The sequence below is a fragment of the Rhineura floridana genome, chromosome 19 (assembly GCF_030035675.1).
Source record: "Rhineura floridana isolate rRhiFlo1 chromosome 19, rRhiFlo1.hap2, whole genome shotgun sequence".
In the NCBI taxonomy this organism is placed as follows: Eukaryota; Metazoa; Chordata; class Lepidosauria; order Squamata; family Rhineuridae; genus Rhineura; species Rhineura floridana.
This window is the reverse complement of record NC_084498.1, coordinates 3495412-3513614: the sequence shown is the minus strand read 5'-3', so window position 1 is coordinate 3513614 and position 18203 is coordinate 3495412. Positions and strand designations below refer to the sequence as shown.

General features: G+C 43.1%; 1 protein-coding gene across 2 annotated transcripts in view; it reads right to left on the bottom strand.

Annotated features, from left to right (window-relative positions):
• The window catches only part of CORO1C (coronin 1C), an 83701-nt gene that overhangs the window by 35105 nt on the left and 30393 nt on the right, over window positions 1-18203 (bottom strand). For both annotated transcript variants that reach the window (XM_061602396.1, XM_061602398.1), the window contains exon 2: window positions 6916-7115. In XM_061602396.1, coding sequence (XP_061458380.1) covers window positions 6916-7115 — 200 coding nt within the window. The remainder of the gene's footprint in view (window positions 1-6915; window positions 7116-18203) is intronic.

The following is an 18203-nucleotide window of genomic DNA, read 5'->3' as shown; positions in this document are numbered from 1 at the left end:
TGCCAGACTCTGTATGCTGTTGCAGCTGTGGCCACTTGCTCCAATTACTCCACAACTCTGCCATCCTGTGTCTTCCCTGCTCCAGGTATATAAAGAAGAGGGGCTGCCTGAGGCAAAGTGCGCACTTAGCCTTGAGGTCACCTGGAGAAGAAGATGGGAAGAAGATCATGGAAGATTCCTTGTCCTTATTGTTTTGTTTGGTTGTATTATGTTATTCTTAATGCTGGTTAGGTATTATTTTATTGTTTCGTTTTTTAGATTCTGTATCATTTCTGTATCATTTTGCTTTGTACATCGCCTAGAGTGGCTGATGGCCAGCCAGATAGGCGATTAATGAATGCAATACATAAATAAATAAATAAATAAATAATCTCTGTCAAGTAGTGAGATGCAACACCTTATGCCTTACAGACTGCCAGAAGGGACATTTGAAGGGCAGGAAAGAGCAACTCCCAGTACAACCTATGGGTTTTTTCTGTCACAGAACCCTTCCCTTTTCAATGCTAGCTTTTGGGTAGGGGCAACACAAACCGCAACAGAATAGAATCCGAATTGAGTTTTAGGCAAGAAGTGCAGAGAAGAAGTGTTTGGGCACAAAAGAGGAAAGAAGCCCCACGTTCTCACAAAAGCATAAACACTGCCAGAAATTAAGGATGCAAGTGCATCTTTTTTTTTTTAGTCTTCATTTTTTTTCTTTAAATAATAAAAAAACACCATTTACTGTTCCTTAAAGGAAAATGTTTTGGACATCAATGGTAAGGGCTGTCTGAAATTCCTTGGAGCAGGGTTGAGGAACCTCCAGGCCACTGGTCTAATTAGTCCTGCCAGGCTATTTTGGCCAAGCCCCACCCACCTGCCCTAAATCATCTCTGACGTCCAGTGTGGAGCAGGTAAAGTTGCGGGCGGCTAGGGCAAAAAGGGGGGTTGCAGGCACTGCCGCTCAGCAACACCTACAAAGCCCTCTGCTGGGGTTTCAAAGGCAGCACTCTCTGCAAGCCCTGACAATCAGCTGATTGTTGGTGCTTGAACCCTGGCACACTTGAAGCCCCAACAAACAACTGGAAAGAAAAAGAAACTGCTTTAATTTTGAAACTGCTTTAATTTTCTTTTACTCTTGCAATATTGATTAGACGTGTAATGCGGCCTCCTATAATATGTTATGTTATACTTATAGTGTGGAAATAGTTTTTGTGTTGCTGTAATATTTGCTATTTGTTATTTTTTCTATTATGGTTGTATTATTTTGCTTGAAATTGTTTTGTAATTGTTTTTGTTGTAAGCTATTTCAATTATTGTGTTCTTGCTTCCTTTTTGTAAGTTGCTTTGAGTTCTGTTGTTGAAAAAAGCAACTAATAAATACTAGTAATAAATAATAAAGAAAGAAAGAAAAAGCAGTTTGCATTCAAAGTGCTAGAGCAGCCTTTCCCAACCAGTGTGCCTCCAGATGTTGTTGGACCACAACTCCCATCAGCCTCAGCCAGCATTGCCAATGGTCAGGAAAGATGGGAATTGTGGTCCAACAACATCTGGAGGCACACTGGTTGGGAAAGCCTGTGCTAGAGGGAAGAGAGTGGTCCTGTCCACCTGTCAAAGTTGGCCCACCGGGGTGGGGTGGGGGCATAATAAGGATCTGGCCTGCTGGCTGGATCCAGTTTCCCACCTGTGCCTTGAAGCGAGTGAACCTATTGTACTTGACAGCACATAGCTGTAACACAGCAACACAAGAGACAATGGCTGGACCCAGAACCCAGTTCCTTACTTCGGCCCCTAACAGTCCAGAGACAAAATCCTATGCAAGCATATGCAAGTTAATAATTTAAGAAGAAATTGGCCCAGAAACCAAAGGGCAGGGGAGTCTGGATTTACAGAAGAAAATTCAAGGCAGGAAGGAGAGAGCACTCACAATCCCTTTTAGTCCAGCAAGTGAGAAATTCTGGACAAATCAACACGAGCGTACACAAAAGCAGCATGTCCAGGAACATCCAGCTTCAAGACGTGTACCACTCAACCGCTAAGTTTTTCCCAGAAACAAAATATAGACCTTCCAGGTGCATCCATGAAGCACAGAAGCAGAGCATGAAGGCAACAGCTTTTTGCCCTCCAGCAAGAGGTATTCAATGGCATTCTTATTCTGAACAGCAGTTGCTGGAAAGCAACAATGGTATGGCTATTGCCTTCTGCTTGTGGACATCCCAGAGGCATCTGAATGGCCAACTGCAAGTTTTCCCATAGTTAAGGAACAGATTTACCTCCAGTGAGAGCCAGGCCTTGCACAAAAGCAGAGCCCTGCTAGATCCGTCCAAAGGTAAGTCTAGCCAGGTATCCTACTTCCAAAATCAGCCATCCAAATGTCTCTGGGAAGCCCGGAAGCAGGACACGAAGGCAACAGCCACCCCGCTGTTGCTCCTGAGCACCTGACATTCAGAGGAAGGATACCACAGAATATCAGTTGCTGGAGCTGATCTATTAACGGTGGCTAACCAGATCGCTATGAGAAGCCCACAAGCAGGACATACCATGCCAGCATGCAAGTGAAAGCTTTTGTATATAAACTAATTCTCCACATACAGGAAATTAAACATTCTTCTCGCCTCCCCAACATCTTTTGGTCAGGGAATTTTCTTCCTGGAGAAATCTCTCCATGAACTCTGAAATGGTGCGGCCCAAAAGCTAACCACCTCAGTTGCTATTTGTATTTGAACTAGACCGCCAGACAGAAAGGGCTTCTGGGTTTTCAACGTGCCTCTACCCAATTCCTGCAGCATTGCCCAACGAGAACTCAAAATGAACTAGTCACACACACACACACTCTAAAAGTAGTTGTCCCCTTGCATAAAAGGCCGTGTGGCGGAAAGGAAAAATGCAAGGAACTTCCCAGTTTTATTCACAACATCTGGCTTAACAGGACAAAAGTTTAAGCCTCTAAGTCAAGCTTACAAAGAGTCACAAAGAATGACACAGCATTCCCCCCCCCCAAAGTTTTATCTTGTTCATAGAAGACCATGGTCAACATGAAGGCTTGCAAACATGAAGAACTCCTACTCTACAGAAAGCCCAGTGCCTGCTGGTACATGGCTGATCTCGGCAGAGCTTGGCAACCCACCTGGGGCCACTGCCCTCTGCTGTGGGGAAAGCAGGCAGCACAAGGAGAACAGGGTTGCTCTCAGGCACTTGCAGCTCCTCTTAAGGCAGCATTTTACTTTTGTTGGTACTGAGATATTGTCACTGGCTTGAAGTCTCCACAAATACCATTGTTCCACCCATTTTGGGGGCGGGGAAGAAGATGGACTCTCAGCACTATCTCAACACTATGCAATCTTGGAGTTTACCCTCAAGGTATTTATTTCCCCAAATTCACTTTTTACCCAAGGTTGCCCCCCCCAAAACACAGACTTCTAAAATGCTCTGCAATTTTTTAAAAAAGCAAAACAATTTAGTGATGTCTTGAAGCCCAAGTGTGGCGCTTTGTGTCATCCCTGGCATGCAGCACATCCCTTCGCGTAAAGGGTTCCAAGCCAAGAATCAAGCAGAGATGCTTTAACAGCACTGCTTTTTAATCCCATACACAGCACATAATGGGCAGCGCTGCCAAGAGTTGCACATGGTATGTAGGTCTCCCCAGATAACCGTATGAGAATTATTTAAACCTCCCACTCACACACACACTTAGAGAGAGAGACTGCCAGGCTGAATTCAGCTGGCAGATGCAAGGATGACAAAATCCAGGTAGCAAAGAGTTAAGCCACCCTTTCCACTTGACTCAAAGCAGCCTCTCCCTTTTTACAGCAGAGATCCTATCCCACCATCCTCCGAGCTCAAAGCGGCCAATCAAAGCAAAGGGTGCAAATTACTCAGGACGTCTCCCAACCCAAAGAGCTATAATGGCCATATATGGTAAAAACCACTGTCAGAGCTCCGCAGTGACGGCTGCTGTTAGGCGGCTGCTGTTAGGCGTATCAGTGGAAATGCTGCAGCAGCTGCTGCGGAGGCAGGGCTGAAGGGGAGCGCGCACACAGAACGCAAAGAATAAGCAGCTCACCTTTTTTTAAAAAAAAATGGGAGTGGAAAATAGACCCTCATCAGCCAAGGCAGCATCAGGGCCACAAAGCTTGGGTGAAAACACCCACCTTGCAAGTATATTGTAAGACCTTCTAGAGCAGGACTGCGCTCATTACAAGCGCAATTTATGGTAAAATAAAAGAGGAGTTCAATGTGTATCATGTGGAAGGAGGAGGGGGACATGCAAGGTCAGGCTGCTGTCTTGTCTGTCACTGCAGCACCTGATGCACCTGGCTCTCCGCTGCCCGGGTTCAGTATCAGAAACATTACAGAACCCTTCACAGCATATTTTTGAGGCAGGGGCTCTGCGGAGCTCCTCCCCATCATGTTCCTTGGCCGTGACAGCCCCACTCAATGTCAAGAGATTTGCGCATCTATGCACAATGCTACCGAAACATGCCATATCTGCTCGAGATAGCAACAGCCAATGGAAGCAAGGAATGATCCCTGGCACATGACCAGCAGGACCCTCAACATTTTTTTTAAAGGGTTTAAGAGCACCCACACGGACGGAAGGAAGTCTGCCAGGCTGGGATCAGAACGGGTAAATTCAGGAAAATGAGGGACGCCTGAATTCGTTTTGTCTGCACTGATGTACAGTGCAATACCTTGCTGCAGGAGAGACGCCCTGTAAGTGTTGCTTGGCATCTTTGCTTCACGCAAGCAAGGAAACCTAACCTTGGCGCCCTGTTAGATATTAGAAGAAACCTGGATATCTGCAAGGAGGAGAGCAGGGGTGGATGGGGCTGTGAGGACATCTGGTTTTATTACTCTTTACAGAGATATGGGGGGCTACTGATAAAAACCAGAGTGGATTTGGTTCTCATCTTGTGTGAGCAAAGAACACCCAACCATCCTAGCACTAGTCCGTGGTATTTGGGTATTCCCTCTTTCCTCACAACTCATTCTCACTACTCTTGTCTCCCACTCTCCCACCTACCCTCTTGTTTATTTTAAATTATAAGTTCCTTGGAGAGACCTGTCCAATTTTTGCTAATGAAACTCTAGTGTGTACTGCATAGATATATTAATCAGAGAATGAATAGGAATGCTGGTTCAGGGCTAGTTTTTCATTATCTTGCAAGCCCTTTTTTAAAAAAGACACTGAACTTATCTAACTGATACTTCTGATTATCAATCATTCCCTCATTTTCATTTTCAATTTCAATTTTCAGGCTGCAAGTCATTAAGTAGCCAAAACAGCATTATCCATGCTCTACAGGGAGGCTTCAAAATGCTTGGGAGGTTTGTAAAAGTATGAAAAATCCATAGGAGAAAGAGCTACAGGTGAAGACACAAAAACAATCCAATGAGAACCAAGCATGCTCCGTGGGCACAGAAAACCGAATGTTTGGCGGGGGCAGACGAAAAGGAGTGACTGGAAACCTGAACAGGAATCCTTCACACTGCAACATTTTACTGCAGTTCTAGAGTTACCCTGAGCCTACAGAACTGACAGGAAGGAAGCACACATTTGCCACTAGCCAAAGGGACAAGGAGCCCTGGGAAGTTGTGCCCCCTGCCTCCCAGGGAGATCATCATGTCAAGGGGTAGATCAGTCTGGCCCCATTGGTCAGAGAATCAGCAGAATGCTTCCTACAAAAAGGACACACTGAAGAGGCAGTGAAGGCCACCAACTTGGATGGTTTTAAAAAGAGGTTTAGACAAATTCATGGAGGATAAGGCTATCAATAGCTACTGGCCACAATGGCTATACTCTGCTTCCATGACTGGAGGCGGCATGCTTCTGAGTATCAGCTGATGGAAACTGTAGGAGGGGACAGTGCTGTTGTGCTCAGGTCTGGCTTGCAGGCCTCCTGTGAACATCTGGCTGGCCACTGTGACAAGAGGATGCTGGACTGGATGGGCCACTGGCCTAATCTGACAGGCTCTTCTCATGTTCTTAATTGCCAACTGCCCCGAGCCCAGAGCACCAAAATGAAGCACAACCTATGCCAGAGGACTCCCAGCTACTACTGGGTTTTGGGTGGGCACACGGTCATGTGACTGTTTTTGAAATCTGTGGTACACCACCTTGAAAACAATTCAATCAAAAGGCAGAATACAACTATACAAAATACGGTCAGAGCCTTTTGCTTTCTAGACACCTACAGGTTCTGAATTCTGACTCCATATGCAAAGAAAATACAAGGATTGCACTGATAAGGCTACACATGAACATGCGAAAAGGGCCACAGCTCAGTGGCAGAGCACACGGCGTGCATGTAAGAAGGTACCAGATTCAATCCTCAGCATCTCCAGGTGGGGCTGGGAGCATCCCATGCCTGAAAACCTGGACAACCACTGCCAGCCCGTCAGACAATACTTAGCTAGATGGACCAGAGCTCATACTCAGTACAGGACAGCTTCCTCCATTCCTCTTACGGTCACACAAAGCTAGAGGTTGAAGCTTGCCGGCACAATCCCACTTCCCCACACCTGTGTCCACTGCACAATGATGGCTATGTTGACAGGGCTACTCTCACCTTTTGTAGTGGAGAAAAATAATGAATCTACGACTAACGCATTTCTACAAAAGGGTTAATGCTATTTCAAATCCAACATGCCATGGACAGGAGCCATTAACTTAAGAAAACCAAGAGGTATCCCTCTCCAAAGGAAGAGAGTGCTTATTCTTTTCCTGAAATCAGCAATCGGGCTGATGCTAGTTAGATACAAAGTGACTGTACTGAATGCATTGCCAATAGCAACAGCACTGAATTCTAGTAGTCAAATTACCAGCGTTTCCACTTACTAGACTTTTCTTATTCTGAAGAAAAAATAAAATACTGTAATAACTGGGCAGAGTGAAGCTACAAGGTCATGTTATATTATTGTTTCAAATACCACACTTACCTTGTGTAAAGGGAGAACCAGGAATGCGCCGCCACCACTAGCCTCTATTATTATTGCAACGAATTTCGGATTGACTGCACAAAAAGAACTATCCCACGTAACACGGGAAACTCTAATGTCATCATAACACTGGTCATTTTTCACCGCTTGACCAAAGACGTGCCGAAACTTGCTCTGTCGTACCACTCGTCTCATTGTTTCTGCAGAAGAAGAAAACAGGAAATTCACAAAACTGGCATGGGCGAGTGTTACTCAGATTCCTCCATTTAGGGTGCTTCCAGTTGGGGGCTTAACGTCACAAATGGATGGTTGGCAATGAGGCTTTTTTTTTCTATGTATCAGAATTTCCCCAGAAATGGAATATCTGGATTAAATAGGGAAAATATACAGACCAACATTTTCATGCTGACAAATTGTGTGGATGCTTTAGAACAAAAAAGGAGGAGGTCCAATCCTGTCAACATGACTGGCAAAAATCTCTTCAGAAACACTGCCAAAAATTGTACTCTCCAAAACCACCACCAAGGACTATGCTTAGACATTTGACCAGTCCCTCCAAAGAATGGTCAGTTGTATGGTCAAATATGGTCAAGTGGTTAAGGTGTTGGACTATGACCTGGGAGGCCAGGGTTCGAATCCCCACACAGCCATGAAGCTCACTGGGTGATCTTGGGCCAGTCACTGCCTCTCAGCCTCAGAGGAAAGCAATGGTAAACCACCTCTGAATACCGCTTACCATGAAAACCCTGTTCATAGGGTCACCATAAGTCGGAATAGACTTGAAGGCAGGCCATTTTTTCATTTGAAAAGCTTTAACTTTATCAGAACAATGAAAAAACAATCTTCAACAGGATTGATACTTATGCTAATTACAATTAATTAACTTATTGTGACACAACAGAAGCAAAGCATTGTACTGAATTATTGTAACGTAAATGTTAAGTAAGGTTCTTAGAGTATAATCAGAATGGAATATTTGATCACAGTTGAACAACACGAGGTCAACAGACAATATCTGACCTGTCAAATTCACCAGAATACCAACCCTACTGAAAATTACTGGGAACATCCTTCCCCTACTAGGAATTCACAAAACTACAAGCAAGGACAAAAAACTGCTTAAGCACAAAGCCCTGAGCGGAAAACAATGGTTACAAAACCATCTAATCAAATGCTGCGTCTTTCACACCTCACTTAGGTGTAAGCCATTACACACAAATCTGCTTGCAAACAAGGGTTAAGGAAGTGTGCGTGACACACAGATTTTGGTTTTTCAGACTCAACTGTGCTGCAGGCATATATCCAACAAAGATAACCTTTGAGGTAACCTATTTTTGTAAAGTTTATGAGCGGACAAGGTAACGGCTTGCACATCGATAGTTAAGAAGAATGTGAATCAACAAAGGAAAACATTTTGTTAAAGGCAGAAAAAGGAGGACAGAAATGCAAAAGGTCACATGCATTACAAATAAAAGAAAATGCTTTCTAGTTCTGTCAAGTTCTAGATAGTATTGGTAAAAATGCGGTGGAAGCAACAAAGCTTCTGAAATGCTCTGCCTTGTAGCTAGCTTTGATCCAAGTCTGAAATCTTTATGTAGATATTACACACAGAGATTGTAACATTAACTCTAAACAGTGAAATGTATTAAAGCTCCCAGGCTGACTACAATGGAGTCAGCTCTCCAAACTACAGAAGAAACCGCATCGGCAAAAGCTTCTTAAACCTACTAAGACCATGTCCTATGGAGGATAAGGATTGCCAGACTATGGTCTTTCGGCAGAGACTGATAAGAAGGGCACAGATCATGGAGACAGGGTGTCTGATGTATAGACGTCTCTCCATCTGGGAATTACAGGGAGACTACCAGCTGGTTCTGGACAGGCCAAACAGCTGCCAAATTGTAATGACATTCATTTAGTAGTGACCTGAACAGAGTTCAAGGCAGTGATCCAAAGGTGAAAGACTCCATCTATCTTAATCCAAGAATTTTAAGCAATCCAGCGGTGATGTGTTTTTAGAAGCTACATTAGTGGGATATTTATATTTTTGCAAGTAGCAGAGCAGATGGCTCGTTAGCACCAAAAGAAAAGAAAAAGCCTTTATCAACAGCAAAGGTAGTTAAAAAAGAAGATAGTAAATCAGAAAAGGGCTCCCATTAAAAATCTCTGTACACTGCCTGACGTTTTCCTCCTTAGGCATCACTTTGCTGCAGTTTAAACAAGGTGACCACGGAGTCTGTGGAACTGCCTTCCTTGGAGGTTTTCAGAAAGACAGGCTGGCCCAACTCATGTGTCACAGCAAACCATGGTGAATAGTTTGCCCTGAATGTGCAGATGGCTCCTGCTTCACTCTTCCACTAACAGGCAGGGCTGTGGAGTTGGAGTTGGGAGCAATTTTGGGTGGAGTCGGAAGCAATTTTGGGTGGAGTCGGAAGCAATTTTGGGAGGAGTCGGAGTTGGTAGAAATGTACCGACTCCGACTTCCAAATAAATTTTGATTGACAAGAAGCAATTTTGGGTGGAGTCGGAGTCGGACAGTAGAAAAATAGAGGAGTCGGAGTTGAAGGTTTGGTGTACCGACTCCACAGACCTGCTAACAGGAGCAACAAACCACGGTTCCTGGCTCATGTTACATCAAACCAACCAACCATGATTTATAAGCCAAACACAAACTATGGCTCCCTATCATGGCTTGATTGGAGCAAAACAAAGTACTATCCTTGGTTCAGATGTAACACTAAGCCAGGAATCATGGCTTGTTGCTCCCACTAGGGGAGGACCAAAGCAGGAGCAATTTGCATGGTTACAGTAAACCATTAACCATGGTTTCTTGTGATGTCTGAATGCAACCATTGACAAGCATCTCTTCGGAATGGATGCCTGAGGTACACACCATCCTATCTTAAGGCAGAGACTCAACAGGCATGTTACCACTACAGATTAAATAAGTTTAATATTAGCATAATATTAGCATTATTATTGACTTATGATAGGGACCTCTCCTCCATGCATTGACCTTCACAAAGTGCAATTTACACTGTACAGGAGATGAGGAGAAAGAGAGGAAAAAGAGGGAGTTATTTCAGTTACACATACTTATGGCTTGTTATTGTAAGGTATGAGGGACGAAGAGGTCATGCCAAAGCCTCCTTGGAAAAGCAGGGCTTTATTTAGAGGAACAATAGTCACAGATCTCAAGAAGAATTCTCAGCACCTTGACTCAACATTCACAATTCCCACAATTCTTTACAAGAGAAGGGGAGGGAGTCATGGCAACTAAACCAGCTTAAAACCAATAGAGATTTGTAGTGTAGATATGCCCATACTGTATCCAGGAGTATTTCCATGGTTTGGGGCTGATGTCTACAATGTCTATCATTCATCCAGAAGCATTTACCTATTACAAGTTACATGAGAGACTAACAGTAGAATCCTATACAAGTCTAGTCAGAAGTTAATTCCCATTGCTTTCAGCAGGGCTTGCAGCCAGGTGAGTGTGCACACGACTGCAGCCCAAGTATTTTCATTTATTTTCCCTCCAGGTTTGTTCAATATTGAAAAATTCATTTTGGGATGGGGAGTGGAAATGGTGCTATCCAGTCCTGTAGCGTTGCAATACCCAAAGCCCTGCAGGGACTGTGCTTGTTTGGTTCTCCTACTTCCCATCACACACCCACTTGACAGGTACTGCTAATTGCAGCAACACCCTTCTTGCTCTGGCTTCCTGGTCTGTGGTGAGTCACTGATGTATTTATTTTATCATCATGATAAGATAGGCAAGGCAGGACCTGTACTTTCACAGCAGCTTCACAAGAACATCCACTGGTCAGAAATGAAGTCATCCCACACTAGCATAATACTGAAGCTATCTACATTCACTGCAGAAGGAGAGGGCAAGCAAAAGGAAAGGTTTGGCACTCAAAAGGCCCCCCCGCAACATTTTCGCTGCTTCAACAGAATCACTAATACCTTAGCAAATGAGGGAACTAATACACCTTCCTCTTTCAACAAGCCTTTTAAGTTGAGGCCTATCCTAGTCTGCTTCTGTGTTGGAATTGATTTTTTAATATATTTTTAAACCTTTTTTTTTTAAATAATGTTTTTTAACGTTTTTTTAAGGTGTCTTCAAAGCTTTTTTTTAAAAAAAAATGTTTTTAAAGTTTTGTTTTAATGTATTCTAAAGTCTGTTTTTATGATGTTTTAGTGTTTTTAGTGCTTTTGTTTGCCGCACTGGGCTCCTGCTGGGAGGAAGGGCGGTATATAAATGAAATAAATAAAGAAATACAGAGCTCTATCCCAAAGCCCTTCTTAGGAAAGCCAAATCACCTCCCCTCAAAAGGGGCATTTCAAACATGATGCATTTGTGCATTACTTTTTTTGAGTGCAGGTAAAATCATTTTGCATGTGAAGTCACTCTAATATAATTGTTTCAATTGATTAAATGCCACCTTTATGTGGTTGCAAGAGCCAGTGTGGTGTAGTGGTTAGGGTGTTGGACTACGACCTGGAAGACCAGGGTTCGAATCCCCACACAGCCATGAAGCTCACTGGGTGACCTTGGGCCCATCATCGCCTCTCAGCCTCAGAGGAAGGCAATGGAAAACCACCTCTGAATAACGCTTACCATGAAAACCCAATTCATAGGGTCGCCATAGGTCGGGATCAACTTGAAGGCAGTCCATTTCATTTTTTTGTGTGGTTATTTCAAAACTAAATCTTAAGAGGTGGGATGGCTGAGCAAGTGCAATTTCTAATAACGAGGAGAAATTTACAAAATTACTAGTGAAATCCCCCATAAATGTTGCTCTCTCTACCCATACCCTACTCCCTCTCCAGGTTTCCCTGTTATGCAGCTGCAATACTCTCAGCACAAACTGTGCCAGATGAACACACACATGCTCAACAGCTTCTCTACGCCTTCATTTCCATAGCCAAGTGATTCTTGGCTCTGGATCACAGCCATTTTGATTTGGCTCCTTTTCAAAACAAAAGAGGTGTGCAGGAAGTAGACAGCAGACAGAAGAAATGCACAGATTCTAGTTACAAAAAGCAGGAGTGATGGTTCCCCTGAAATGCATCCAATAAAGCATTCAGATGAAAAATTAAACAAGGGTTACCTCGTGCCTGAAAGGAAAAGAGGTTTCACTGCATCCATTTAAAGCCCTGAAGCCCATTTTCTAACCTAATTAGGTTTTTCATGTTGCAAACACATGCCCTTACCCATTATGGTAAGGGGGGGAGAGGTTAAGAGCCAGCTGACTCCCTAAGTGCCGCTGGCACCCTTTCACCAAGGTTTGTTCAGTTATCAGATGAGAAGGCTGGAGGAACAGATGGAATCTGAAATTGCTGAATGTACTGGAGGGAGGGTTGGGGTTTAAAAAAAAAACAGAAAGAGAGAGGAGGAAGTAGATGGGGGAAAAGGTGAAGACACTTCCTATTTGTGGTTTGGACCCTGCTAAATAACACCACCCAGTCTAATCCACAAGCTTGCTAATGTTTCTTTGGTAAGAAGATGAAAGGAAATCCAAGAACCTTTGTGCATACATTCTGCATCTTATATAGTGCAAACTAGTAACAGACACAAAGCAGACATTTTTATTGCAGCAAAGCGCTGAAGAAGGAAGCAGTCGGACACAGCATTCATCAGGCAGACATTCAAACAATCCCATTCAAGTTGTGATCCCACCTCACACCAGCAACATATGATGGGCTACCAATTAAGCCTCCTGTTTTTGCCACTGCTTTAAAAAAGGCAAAAATATTGTGAAGCATACATGTCGGCTGGGCTATGCCTGGTGCCTGAAGTCCCAAGTTGTGCAGGGCTACCTTAACAAGAGATTCATGACAAGGGCTGCGTTTCCTCTCAAATCTTTAAAAGCAAGCGAGGGAATGTCAGAGAGCACACTCATGAAGAATAGGGCACACTTCACAAGATTAGAGGGACAACGCAGAGCTACGTTTTGCTCCTAGCAGTATTATAAGCTCAGCCCTCTTCAGAGATGGTAATGAAGTGGTGCCTGGCCCAGAAATCAAAATGACATTTCCATTATTTTAAACACAAAAACACCCTACAGCAATGCTGAGTTTTAGTAATGATCTTTGGGTAACATCCAGTGATCAAAAATACAGGAATGAAATGCAAGAAACCAGCACGTACTTTTATCCTCAAGGCGTAGATCTGCAATTCTTACATAAATGGCCAAGTCCAGCCTTCCCCAACCTGGTGTCCCATCATTTCTGACCATTTCTGCCATGCTGGCAGAGGCTGATATGCGACTTGTAATCCAAAACATGTGAAGGGCATCAGGTTGGGGGAAGACTAAAGGCTAGCATTCTGATCCATACAGGTTTTACATTCACAAGAAAGCCACTTTCATTTATTTTTTGCAGGCAAGAAGTCCCAAGTTCAAGTATTCCACCATGGTCTGGAGGATCAGGAACACGTCATGGCCACGCACTCCACTCTTCAATTTCTGAGTTGTTCTAACCACACTTTTCTTTCCACTGACATCCAAATGGGCAAACTATGGTTATCACAAAACCTCCATGCCATTATTTAAAATGCATGTGAAAACCATGATTTGGAGGTTAGAGTTAACCACAGTCTGCCCAATTTAGGTATCATGGCAACCTGGAAATGAAGGAAGGAAGCCACACATGAGAGGGGAGAGTGCAAGCAAGCCTGTAGCATGCTCTTAATCCTCCAGACTACTGTCTGGTTTAGAGGACTATCTAAATTAAACACATAAGAAGCACTGGTGTCCGAACCTGTCACAAAAAAAAGTTGGCCCATTTTCCTGTTTTTAAAGACTGTCTAAAGAGGAAAGTAGATGTACTTCTGAAGCTTGAAGGAGTTTCAACCTATTTATGCAAGAGGAAATACATCCTGCTAGGGAACACTTACAGGAAAAGTCACTACAAAAGCAGCAATCCTTCTTAGCCTATGAAAAAGAGATATTTACACAGGGCCAGACACTCAAAATAAACTGAGAACTCCATCTGTATTTCATCATGAAAAACATTTTGGACAATCCAGATTACTAATCAACTTGACAAGGTAAAATACTCCTTTGCAACATCATCCCTGTGCACACAGGCCCTTTCCTTTAGGCATGCTATAGTCCTATGTTGTGTTTTGGCCAAACTAATTGTCACAGCGTTTAAAAATACTGCTTCCGATTCCTGTGAGCGTGCACTGAACTCCCAGGAAGCATCTTGCTCTCTCAATACAATATTATGGGTTACTGGCCCAATGAATGTGTCAACAGCAGCATTTGGGGGGAGGGGAGTGTCAGGTGAAAATGTTAAGAGGATGATGTAATGCAACATTTCAATAACCAAACTCTCCCCAAAGTCTCGAAGGTTCTGCTCCTGCAACAACTCCCAACATGCCACTTCCAGTATAAAGAAAAAAACACAGAGATAGATTCTAGGTTCATTTGCAATGGCAATTCTTGTCATCAGCATAAATGCTGGCATAACAGGGTGCAAAAATTATACTTCATAATCCTTTCTATTGCTTTTCTACAAAGTTAAGCCATAGTCCATCTCAAGTAGTCTTTTACAAATTATGCAACTGTCACAAAGGAAGTGAATGTTTTAGAATTACACAAGAGTTCTGCAACAGAATAAAAGCCAAACCTTTCTTCCTACTTCCTATAATATAGTTCCAAAGGCAGGCCATTTCATTATTAATGCACCCAGCATCAGCAATCTCTCTCACAAAAAACCCAACATTCTAAACGGTTGCTATTTAAGAACAAGTATTCAACTGTTCCATGAATATTGTTGTATGCAGGCATTTGAGATCACCCAACAAGGATGATTTGTCTAGGTAGCCAAGAGATTGAGAAAATTCACTCTGCTTCAAAATTTAGTTCCTTTTACATGAGAGCAGGTCTGCAAGCTTAAGAAGAAGAAAATCTGCTGTCAACAGCTAGTGTTGCAGATTTATTGTGCAGAGAACCTCATCTACATCAGGTAGTAGAAAAATTGTGCTAAATCTTCTAAAGTCAATCTTGACAAGGCTGTATCACAAGAAATATGTTCAGTTTTTTAAAAAGGTTAAATGCAGCACGTATTGATATCTCTGAAGATTTCTAGCTACAAATCCATGCCTAGCACACGTCTTGTCCTTATACACATGATGCCATTGAGGCTTTGATTACACTGATTACAAGCTTATGTTAAAAAATATTATGCAAAAATGTTTTGTTATGTGCCTTCAAGTTGACTATGACTTATGGCGACCCTATGAATCAGCGATCTCCAACAGCATCTGTCATGAACCACCCTGTTCAGATCTTGTAAGTTCAGTTCTTGTAAGATCCATCTCTTGTTTGGCCTTCCTATTTTTATACTCCCTTCTGTTTTTCCCAGCATTATTGTCTTTTCTAGAGAATCATGTCTTTCCATTATGTGTCCAAAGTATGTTAACCTCAGTTTCATCATTTTGGCTTCTAGTGACAGTTCTGGTTTACTTTGTTCTAACACCCAGTTATTCGTCTTTTTTGTGGTCCATGTTATGCGCAAAGCTCTCCAACACCACATTTCAAATGAGATGATTTTTCTCTTACCCGCTTTTTTCACTGTCCAACTTTCACATCCATACAGAGATCGGGAATACCATGGTCTAGTTTTCTCACAGCTGCCCTTGCCAGCCCTAGCCTCCTTCTTCTGATTTCTTGACTATTGTCTGGTTAATGACTGTGACAAGGTATTGATAATCCTTGACAAGTTCAATGTCCTCATTGTCAACTAGCAGTTTATTGACATTGTCAAATGGGTAGCTTAAAAGCATGAACTGAAAATAGCTACCACATTTCTGAAAAGTTTTTTGGACACAAATGCGGGACAAATAATGCAGCAGGAAATTTTGTTTTTGCTTGCTTCTGTTGTCACCAAAGAACAGAAATCCACAATACAGAGTAAATCTAAACAATATTATGATTATGCAAACAGTATGGAAATGGAACATGAGAGCCCTACTGATGAACTGCACATTCCTCAGGAATATGGTATATATTAAATTTATTCTATTTAGAAGTAGCATTTTTCTGCTAAAAAGGGGGAGTTGTCACGCAACTATGAAGGCCCTGTTTTTAACAGTAAAGATGAAACTATGGAGCCCATTCAAAGGAAACACCTATCAACTCCTCTCTAAAAATGAGGCAAGATCCTTATGTGTTATGTTGGAATTGAGTTCAACATCTCAGAGGCCAGGCAGCTCTGAGATTCTGAAGGTGAACCTGCTGGGGGAAAAGGAAAGTGCTACATGCAAAGGACACAATGGCTACATAGCAGCTGTCCATGTAGGAACCCTAACAATTAGAATTAGAACTCTGATCTCATCTTCTGCGGCAGGAACTCACACACGCCAGAACCCAAACGCGCATGGCCCATCCCCACAATCCTGCCAGGGAAAAAAATCATTCCCAGAATTCAAGAGACGGGTTTGCAGATCACAGGCCTTTTCTGCATATTTTGCATGCTGTGGTAACCTACTTCTCTTAATCAGTGCAGCCAGGTAAATAAAGCAGAAACACCTGTTTCCATTTCTCCCTCGCTTTTCTTTGTGGTTACAATGCCATTTCACAAGCCTCTTCCACATTTATGTTTAAGCTACCATGGCACACTGTTATTTTTCTATTAAGTTCTAATTCAGCCTTGACAAACCTGGTGCCCTACAGATGTTTTGGACTACAACTCCCATCTGCCCCAGCCTACACTGCCATACAATGGGACTTGTCACCCAAAATGTCTGGAGGCTGGACTAGTCTGTTGTCTTAATGAGACACATTAGAAACATTTCAGAAGACAGCAGATGTGGAAAACAGTTTTCTACCTCAGCAAATCCAGTTTATTAAGCCAAATTATTAACATTTCGTCATTTCCACATTAATCAACTGTATGTGGAACCAGGAAAATAGCACTTCCTCACCTGCAACGTATTTCAGTAAAGCTACCCTGCCCGCAGCAAGCAAAGCATGAATTTTTGACTCTCTAGATGGCAAAGATATGGATACCAAAATGAATGTATACCAACTTCATCAATAACAGCTCCTATCAGGGCTGTGGAGTCAGAAGCAATTTTGGGTGGAGTCGGTAGAAATGTACCGACTCCAAAATAAGATTAATATTTATGAAGGAGTCGGACAGTAGAAAAAGAGAGGAGTCGGAGTCGAAGGTTTGACGTACCGACTCCACAGCCCTGGCTCCTATTGCTACTGAATGTGATCCAGCCAATATTGTGGCAATGTAAGCCTGTCTGGGCAATTCCGATGACCATGTTAAGCATGGAAAGAGCAACACACACCGGTTATAAACTAACATCTTGAAGCATTAGGAGGTCTTTTCTTACGTGTTTCAATTTTTCCAGACTTGCAAAGCGAGGTCTACCAAAAGCAAAACGGTAACAGAGCAACCAGAGGCCGAGTTAATGTGGCATGGCAGTTCTAATCTGCTAAACGGGGCTCAGAGGAAATCCGGCTCCTCCCACCCAGTCTACTGAAGGCTGAGCTCAAAAGAAGAAGCAACATTCCCTAAAATTCAGAGACTATGCAATGTGATGGGCAGAGCCTGCTTAAGCCCACATGCCATGCATGGCGGTTAAGATGCAACAGAGATTTCCCTTCACCCAGCTCTGTTGCTCCACTACGCTTGCCCATGGCACAGGCCACTGGCAGGCAGTGTTTCTCCCAACAGTTGCAGGGGTAAGGCCCCAAAATGGGGCTGAATGGGAGGGGAGAGCTGATTTGGCCAAGGATGAGTTGGATCCTAATCCAGCCCAACAAGAGAGGCCTGGCCCAGGTCTCTGCTGAGCTAGCCTGAAGCTGGTACAGCAAAAATCAGGAAAAATACTCCATGCGCATGCGCACACACTTTCTTTGTCCATCTATCCCAGTAGTTCTATTGGCTGGCTTTGCAGCTCTTGAGATCTTCAGCAGAGCGAGGACTTTCCTATCATCTGCTACCTGATCCTCTTAAGCAGGTGCTCTATCACAGCTATGCACCCAAGTTAGCAATTGATTTCAAACTGTTGATATGCAACCCCCTCCAACAGCATTAATTTCTCCTATCTTGGCACTGCAAACTGGAACACTATTTCAAACAGGGGCATCACTCTTCTGTCCTACAATGCAACATGTAACGGGGAGCCAACAACTGACATCTAGATATGCCAATCTGTAACTTAATTTTACTCTAAATCCCTCACTTGTGGTATTAATTATAGCCTCTCCAACATCTGTTTTTACAAATGCTTTCAAGATCAACCACACTTCCTCCCT